Source organism: Eleutherodactylus coqui, chromosome 6 (genome assembly GCF_035609145.1).
Source record: "Eleutherodactylus coqui strain aEleCoq1 chromosome 6, aEleCoq1.hap1, whole genome shotgun sequence".
In the NCBI taxonomy this organism is placed as follows: domain Eukaryota; kingdom Metazoa; phylum Chordata; class Amphibia; order Anura; family Eleutherodactylidae; genus Eleutherodactylus; species Eleutherodactylus coqui.
In genome coordinates this window covers 68,104,529-68,113,604 of record NC_089842.1, presented here as the reverse complement: position 1 = coordinate 68,113,604, position 9,076 = coordinate 68,104,529, and the positions used below count along the sequence as shown (strand labels likewise).

Sequence of the window (9,076 nt, the reverse complement as noted above, 5' to 3'; positions counted from 1 at the left end):
GTTGCCCACCTGAGGTTAGCCAGGAGTGGAGGCAAGCAGGCAGGGACAGGGGTTGTGGGTGAGATCTAGGGCACCCGGGCTGGCATATCAAGGTTAGTATACCATAACATCAGGGCTCACATGTTTGTGCGAAATAATAATGCAGTAGTGTGTATGTATATGATTCAGTATAACAATTTTAGGCAGGTTTGACATCACATTTAAGTGGTCTGTTTTTTCCCTTCATCCTTGTGTTTACACTTTATTAAAAACAACATATGGGAAAATTGATCTCCCAAACATGCTCTGGAATCAGGCTCATTTGGTAATAGAATAACAATATTATGTGGCGGTGGAATTATTTCAACAATAAATGATAACAGTATTTAGTTATGATGTGATTGTATTATTTGAGTAATTTATTGCGGTATTATATGACCATTGGATGGCAGCATATTGCAGTTACATACGAGTACCAAATATAGCATGGACAGATTGATATGAACGCTACAAATCTTGCTAAAGAAATCTACTAGCCTACGGACATACAGAGGTGGAAGTTGGGGCTCAAGCTGACCTGTTACACTATGGCCCTTGAGCTTTCAGCTATGCTTCTAACTACTGTAAAGCTTTAAAGGGGTTGTCCCGGGAAAGCAAGTGGGGGTATACACTTCTGTATGGCCATATTAATGCACTTTGTAATGTACATTGTGCATTAATTATGAGCCATACAGAAGTTATTCACTTACCTGTTCCGTTGCTAGCGTCCCCGTCGCCATGGTGCCGTCTAATTTCAGCGTCTAATCGCCCGATTAGACGAGCTTGCACAGTCCGGTCTTCTCCCTTCCGAATGGGGTCGCTCGTGCCGGAGAGCTGCTCCTCGTAGCTCCGCCCCGTCACATGTGCCGATTCCAGCCAATCAGGAGGCTGGAATCGGCAATGGAACGCACAGAGCCCACGGTGCACCATGGGAGAAAACCTGCGGTCCACCGTGGGTGAAGATCCCGACGGCCATCTTAGCAAGGTAAGGAAGAAGTCGCCGCAGCGCGGGGATTCGGGTAAGTACTATCCGTTTGTTTTTTTTTAACCCCTGCATCGGGTTTGTCTCGCGCCGAACGGGGGGCCTATTGAATTTTTAAAAAAATCGTTTCGGCACGGGACAACCCCTTTAAGTAAAGCAAAAAAAAATAACTGAATATTTATTGATCAAATACTTCTTGCTCTTCTCTAGGCTCTCTCTAAACATCTTTTATTTTACGAGCAAGAACAAACAAACTTGAGTCATGATTGCAAAGCTCATACTGGTTCTTGTCGTACTTTCTATAGATAACTTCCAGGTCTATGATTTCAAAACCTGTCTCGCTTATAGCACTTCTCATAAAGTCCTCGGTCAGCACCAGGCAGGAGAACCTTTTACCCCCTGATAAGTATGAGCTGCAGTTAAGAATCTCCGTTAAGATTATATACCCCCCTATTTTTAACAAGAAAGAGACATTTTTGAGGACATTTCTATAGGTGTCCAGATTGCTGCAAGCACACTCCAAGCAGCCAAGAGACATCACACAATCAACCTTCGGCAAAACCAATGGTTCTAATGGGTTGCTCTTGAGGACATCACATTTCAGAGTCTTCTTTACTGTAGTTTTAAGTTTCTTCTTCTTATCTTCTACTGATGTCCTAAAATGGAAAATAACCACAAAAAGATCATTTTTTCTTTGTCATGAGCTAAGCAAGCAAAATTCCTTTGGGATTGACTTGTAATATTAATTTTACATATTCTTTAGCTATTCCATACATTAACTAAGCAGAAACAACATAAATTTAAAGGGAACCTATCACCAGATTCATGCTGCTCGAACTACGGGAAGCATGAACCCAAGACAGATATGCAAAATGCCCCATTCCATTTTCCCAACTTTTTCATCTGTCTCAGTTCTCTATGGATTACAACTGGCTTAAAGGGGTTGTCCCGCGAAACAAAGTTGGGGTATACACTTCTGTATGGCCATATTAATGCACTTTGTAATGTACATTGTGCATTAATTATGGGCCATACAGAAGTTATTCACTTACCTGTTCTGTTGCTGGCGTCCCCGTCTCCATGGTGCCGTCTAATCTTCAGCGTCTAATCGCCCGATTAGACGCGCTTGCGCAGTCCGGTCTTCTGTCTTCTGAATGGGGCCGCTCGTGCCAGAGAGCGGCTCCTCGTAGCTCCGCCCCGTCACGTGTGCCGATTCCAGCCAATCAGGAGGCTGGAATCAGTAATGGACTGCACAGAAGACCTGCGGTCCACCGAGGGTGAAGATCCCGGCGGCCATCTTCACAAGGTAAGTAAGAAGTCACCGGAGCGCGGGGATTCGGGTAAGTACTACCCGTTTTTTTTTTTTATCCCTGCATCGGGTTTGTCTCGCGCCGAACGGGGGGGCTATTGAAAAAAAAAAAAACCCGTTTCGGCGCGGGACAACCCCTTTAAGGCTTCATGGAGATCTGGGGCAGATGAAAAAGATGGGAAAAGTGAATGACTCCAGTCAGAAATGTAACCTGTGACAGCTGAATATCACTAAATGTCAATGACATGATCAATGCATCTCCTGGCAACAATGATATAAAAAAGGGGCATTACTTTTGCTGAAACCTATATATGCATATATAAATCTGGGACTTAAAAATTGTAAGGGTTCTGGTCTGGGATATTAAATTAGTTTAGGGGGTCTGCAGTATTGCTATATTTATTGTGTCTAGTCTGAGGTTTGATATTATTATGAGGGGTCTGAATATCTTTAAGGAGTCTAAATATACTGTATACAGTGGGTCTGATCATATTTAGGAGGTCTGGGGTCTGAAATTACTTTAGGAGTCTGATCTGAGGTCTGAATTTTGATTTTAATATAATGGTTGTGAACATGTTTAACCTTGCCATTTTGTCTAAGCCACACCTCTTGGAGAGGCCACTACCATTTTTCTGCATCCTGCTGCTCAAGAATATCTCTGTATCTATCTGTCTTCCTCTCTAAGACTTTGCTGCATAAGTGTACATACAGGGAACACTATGAGGAAATAAAAATTTGTATCAAATAATTTCCTACAAAACTATCTAGCAATCTGCTCATGTGGTCAGTGGGTTGGATTGCATTTTCAGCTAGACATGTTTCAATTATTATTTTTTTATGATTTGGCCACACTTTTAAAACTTTGTTCTGTAGAAACAAAAACCGTGATACCTATGTAATATATTTTGCTACAAATTTTGTTTAATCCTAGCATTTTAGAAAACTAGCCAAAACAACAGTTAAAAGAGGTAAATTTTCCATAATTTGGGGTGCTGTTCTTGCATGGTCATATTTAAGAACATTTTTGACTAAATGTATTTTTGACCGGCTTTGGTCAGAAGCAGTGTCGTGTCTCCTTAACGAGAACATCCAAACAGTGTGTGGAGACACCTAGGGGCTGAGTGGATCAGGGGATGGTATAGTCTCTCCCCAAGGAGAGTACCCAGAAAAAGCCAAGTAAGGAGACTTATAAGATAATGCTCCTTAGGTTTTAGGTGTCCTCACATCCCTTCTGGGTGCTCTCCTTGGGAAGAGACTATACCATCCCCTGCTCCACTCACCACCTAGGTTTCTCCACACACTTTTTGGATACCCTCCTTAAGGAAACACAACACCACTTCTTACCCACGTCATAGGCCCCTCACAGACTAAGCCAGAATCCTACTGCACACTGATGAGGAGCAAGCACCCCCAAACAGTCTGTCTGTGCATGGTTTCTGGCTTGGTTTAATATTCGCCATTATTGAGGACTTGTTATAAGGTCACTTCAAATTGAAGAAATGCTTCCATCCAACAGATGGCGGTGTAGAGGTATTTTTCTATTTCTCTTATTTGTATAAATTTGACTAGTGTTACACCCAGAATTATGTAAAGTATAAAAGGATGGGAATCACTGCAGCTATCTAACTCTCATTTAAAGACTAGAATCATAACATAATTGTATATACCCTTTTCCTTCTATGTCACAGACTTTTTGAATTGCATCTGTCCAGTCAAACGTTCCAGGTTCATTTCTTAGGCTTCTTTCATAGTACTCTCGATTGCGATCAGTGTAGTCAGCGCCAATGATCTCATCAAAAGATTCACAAGCTGAGAGGTCCTGATAAATGGTAGGTCCATGACCAATATCGATCAATGTTTTACCCTTTATGCCTCCTATAGAGAAACACTAATATATATTAGTTAATTGATATTTGAAGTTTTAAGCTATTTTGGTAAGTGATATAAAAGGCAGTTGAATGTGAACTTAAAGTTTACCTTAAGCATGTTTTAGTCCATATTAAAAACACCCCTATCCACAGTTTTTACATCCTCATTGCCAAATATCATAGCATCCAGACCGTGTGGTCCTTTCAGTTCAATACAATGTCAAGATAATGGGACATGTCCTAGCAGCAATTACATGACACACGCTTATTTTTTAATATATAGTGCATACATTTTCTGCAGCATTATACATCACTTGATGTCCCCATTGAAGCTTATCTATTAGTATCTTTTTTTTGTTCTGTGTGTCCCGGAAGATAAATTATAGTGAAAGGGGCTTCTTTGTGCACTACTGCACAAGGCCAACCACACATTATGACGAGCATAAAGGTCTCTGAAGATAGAAACAAGAAGAAAACAATCAGTGAGGTGCAAGTAGAAATATAGATTTTACATACAAATCATAGAAAACCATTGATAACATTAGTAAGTTTTATAGCTTTTGAAATCAGATGTGATGGACCTTACTTTACATAACCAAAATATCCTTTTAAGTATTATAAATAGGAATGAGCGAGTATACTCGCTAAGGCACTACTCGTTCGAGTAATGTGCTTTAGACGAGTATCTCCCTGCTCGTCCATAAAGGTTCGGGGACCGCCGCGGAGTGGGGAGCTGCAGGGGAGAGCGGGGAGAAATGGAGGGGAGATCTCTCTCTCCCTCTCTCCCCCCTGCTGCCCCCTGCTCCCCGCCGCAACTCACCTGTCAGCTGCGGCGGCTCCTGAATCTTCAGGGACAAGCAGGGAGATACTCGTCTAAAGCACATTACTCGGACAAGTAGTGCTTTAGCGAGTATACTCGCTCATCCCTAATTATAAAATAACAATATGACATGTAATTTGCTTGGCTAAAAGTGATTAATGACTTTAGAGACTACTGTGTGCTATACTGGTTACTATGCAAGCAAGCAGTATACTGACAGACTTCCCTTGCCATGTCAGTGCTAGTTCTCAAATATTTAAACATTGACTTGACTAACCCAGGAGTTAACAATGCCAGTACAAGACCTGTAACATTCAAGTGAATTACGTATAAAACAAGTTGACTTTTGAGCACAGGGACACAAAACTGGTTTTGTGCAATTCAAACTAATTTTACATCTATAAAACTTTTAAGACTTACTTGTAGCAAAAGCTTCATGAAGCTTCTTCAGTGCAAAATTTAGAAATCCGTCAACCACGAGAATTCCTGATTTGGGGTTATAATAAGTATTTAAGTATCCTTCTGGATCAAAGATATCTTGATAAGTGTCTTTGTCGGTAAAGGCTGTGTCCATTCTTGCAGCATTCACAATTAATAAAGCATGAACATGGTATATATGAGCAAATATTAAGTCTGAGCAAGGAATCTTTCTGTACAGGAACGAACAGGCTAAAAGCAGTGGCATCTGACCAAATTTTTAAGAGTAAACAAAGCTTAAACACAGAGTAATTTCTGGATTCAGTAAGAGACAGCATTTAACTCTTTCTTAGAAAAAAATATCCCTACACTACCCATCAAATGTTTTTTAACACCTCAATTTTTCCAGTTTCTTAATATTTACACAATTTGATGTCTCAAATGTACTTTAAAATGAAAGCATAGAACAAGGAACAATATAAATAAAAATAATAGATTAACTTTATTTTACCAAATTAAACCAAGATTTTCGACTCTTCAGTTTCCACCTCCAGATGATACAACAGTTTTACATAATCAGGGCATTCTTTCTACAATTGCATTCAGATATTGTTCAGACATTTTTTTCCCAATATTGTTCAGAAGTCCCAACAAATGTGCTGCACTTGTAGGTTGCTTTGCTTTCACCCTTCTATCCAGTTCATCCCCAAACAAGATCAGTGGGGTTTAAGTCTGGATACTGTACAGGCTATTCCATTCTTTGAAGCCTACTGGGTTCTTCTTGTCTTCATAAGTAATTCTGATATAACCTGGAAGTAAGTTTTGGATTATTGTCTTGCTATAATACGAAGCCCTGACCAACTAGGCATAGACCAGAGGGTATTGCACGGTGTGTCAAAATGCTGTGCAGCCCTTTTTCCAGTGTGTCAGTTACCCTGTGCAAGTTGCTAATTCTGGATTCAGCAAAAGAATCCCAGACTTCTAACTCCATGTTTGAAAGTTCATGTCACACATTCGGGAACCATTCTTTCACCTACTTGATAGTGTACTAAAACCCTGCATGTAGTACCAAAGATGTCAAATTTTGATCCAGCAGTCCATAAGACTTTCTTCCCCTCTTCAGTAGTCAACTGGAGGTGCTGTAATCATAGTAGTGGCTTTCTTACTGATACTCTCTGTCAAACCTGCAGCCAGAAGCATCCCCTTCACAGTTTAAATGGAAACTTATTTATTTTTTGCTACATCAAGAAGTGCTTGATGATTTTGTGCTGTTGACTCCCAAAACTTGGCATCTGATTTTGTAGTGGCATTTGGTCTGCCAGACCTCTTCCTATCAGAGCTTTCTTCCGTTTCCAAGTGCATTATGGTGGTATAAGAAACTGCCACCTTGGTTTTCTTGGCAATTTATCTATAGGGACAGCATACATTTATAAGGATTATAATTATCTGTCTTCTTTAGTTAATTGTCTTTTTCTTGCCCTTATGCTAGCAGTGTGCTCTGTCCTGAAGAGCAAAACTGTCTAAATCCTGCCCTGAAGGGAGTTGTAATGTAGTCTGTTCCAATACAGGTTATATAGAATTGGAAGGCTTAAAAGTAATCTACAAAGATTAAGACACCTGTAGGAATAGTTTGCATCCAATTTCAGGAGTAGGAGTTTTTACATGCGCCCACTGGCGCTGTAAAAATTCGTGAATGGGCGCACAAATCTAATGTTTGTGCGCCCGTTCAAACAGCATGGCCCTGGTGCATATACGCCGAGGCCGCAATGTCATTGGGCGTGCTGTCTCTTTCCCCCTCGTCGGCTCATCTTCTCTCTCCACTCCTCCGGCTCTTTGCAATGGGAGGGGGCCCCCCTCCCTGCCCCTTGTCTGCAGCCAGCAATGGGATGGGGCCTCCCATTGCAAACAGCTAGAGGAGAGTAGTTAGGAGGAGAGAAGGGGAAGGGAGTTTAGCAGTCACGCTGCTAAACTCCCTCCTACCTCCCTTCTCCTACTGTTGTCATTGGCTCCTATAGGAGCCTATGCAGCAGCCGACGTATTCCGGCCAGAAAGATAGTTCCAGGACTATCTTTCCATCTCGGCGTAAAAGCATCCAGCGCTATATATCACTTTTTATTCCATTTTTTTCTAGTGGCAAGATTAACAAAATCTGTAATTCTGGCATGTTTTTTATTTTTATTTTTCACTGCATTCTCTGAGCAGTATAAATAATGTATTAGGCCTCAGTCAGACGGGCGATTTTTTTGCGCGATTTGCGCATGCGTCCGGCGATTTTTTAAAACCAATGCTTTGCAATGGTATCGGACACATGAGCGCTTTTTATGCGCTCGTCCGATAAATTATAGAACAGAAATCGCAGATCGCACCTATCTGCGATTCCTGTTCTCTTCTCTATATGCGTTCAATGGGGCCGGCGGCAGCAGCGCCGACCCCATTGAGAACATATAGAAGACAAATCATTCTTCTCTGCCACAGCTGTAACAGCTGTGGCAGAGAAGAACGATGTTTGCCCATTGAATTCAATGGAGCCAGCAATACAGCGGGCTCCATTGAAAGCAATGGGCTGCCGGACAGCGCTGGATGAATTGTCGGGAAGGGCTTAAATATATAAGCCCATCCCTGCAATTCATCCAGAAAAGTGTTGAATTCATGAATGGGTGTGAGTGAGACCTGCCTCTGATTGGCTCAGCGCTAAGCCAATCAGGGGGCAGGTCTGACTCACACCCCCTTCACACCCACTGCAGGCCGGCCGCACGGAACTCCAGCTGCCGGGAGCAGGTGAGTATATATATTTTTTTTATTTTAACATTTTTCTGGATGAATTGCAGGGAAGGGCTTATATATTTAAGCCCTTACCGACAATTCATCCCACACTCGCCCGCAGCGCATTGCTTTCAATGGAGCCAGCTGTATTGCCGGCTCCATTGAATGCAATGCGCTGGACAGCTCCGGCCCGTTTCTAATGAAACGCGGCTAGGAGCAGATTTTTGGGCGATTTTCAGGCACCGGTCACGCGATTTGCGGATGCGCATCAGTCATGCGATCCGCAAATCGCGCGAAAAAACGCCCGTCTGACTAAGGCCTTAAAGTAATTCTACAGGCCGGTACAATTATGCCAATACCAAATTGTAATAGTTTTTTTTCTTTTTCATGACTTTTTCACACTTAAAAAAAAAAAAAGTAATAAATGTTTAACCCTTTCCAATCCACTGTCTGACGTCTAAAGACATTATGATTTAAGGCTGTACAGCTCCGATGTTGGAAGACGTTCATCGGGGTTCTCTTACTGTGTATTGCCAGCCTCTCTGCTGTTGGAGCCTATCTAACGTGTCACCTCATGCAGTACAGGCTTTAGCCAGTAGATAACGCCATTGTTAATGGCAGAAAAAGAGTTACCCCCTAAGAAAACCAGGATACAAATTGGATTGGAAAGGGTTAAATCACCCTCCTTTTGCCATATCTATAATAAAAAAAAGAAATCATAAAAGAAAAATACATATTTGGTATCATCGCGTCCATAAATGTCCGATCTATCAAAGTAGCGCATTATTTACCCTGCACGTTGAACTTAGTCCGAAAAAAATAAAGAACGCCACAAATGCATTTTTTCAGTCACCCTGTCTCCCAGAAGAAATGCAATAAAAAGCCAACAAAAAGTCGTA

At 41.6% G+C, this 9,076-nt stretch overlaps 1 protein-coding gene across 1 annotated transcript; it reads right to left on the bottom strand.

The window, feature by feature from the left end:
• Positions 1 to 364: 364 nt before the first annotated feature.
• LOC136632206 (indolethylamine N-methyltransferase-like) lies at positions 365 to 6,817 on the bottom strand. The gene is made up of 3 exons (XM_066606930.1): positions 5,418 to 6,817; positions 3,977 to 4,184; positions 365 to 1,656 (listed from the first exon to the last, which is right to left on the bottom strand). The coding sequence occupies exons 1-3, from the start codon at positions 5,680 to 5,682 to the stop codon at positions 1,218 to 1,220; spliced, it is 912 nt and encodes a 303-aa protein (XP_066463027.1). The 5' UTR covers positions 5,683 to 6,817; the 3' UTR covers positions 365 to 1,217.
• Between the last annotated feature and the right edge of the window lie 2,259 nt (positions 6,818 to 9,076).

Bases quoted from the DNA above. Each gene is read 5' to 3' on its own strand.
- LOC136632206 (XM_066606930.1), bottom strand. From the start codon at position 5,682: ATGCCACTGCTTTTAGCCTGTTCGTTCCTGTACAGAAAGATTCCTTGC. The intron at 4,185-5,417 runs GTAAGTCTTAAA...GTTTCTCTATAG, and splicing joins TCATGAAGCTTTTGCTACAA to GAGGCATAAAGGGTAAAACA. The intron at 1,657-3,976 runs GTATATACAATT...TTTCCATTTTAG, and splicing joins TGTGACATAGAAGGAAAAGG to GACATCAGTAGAAGATAAGA.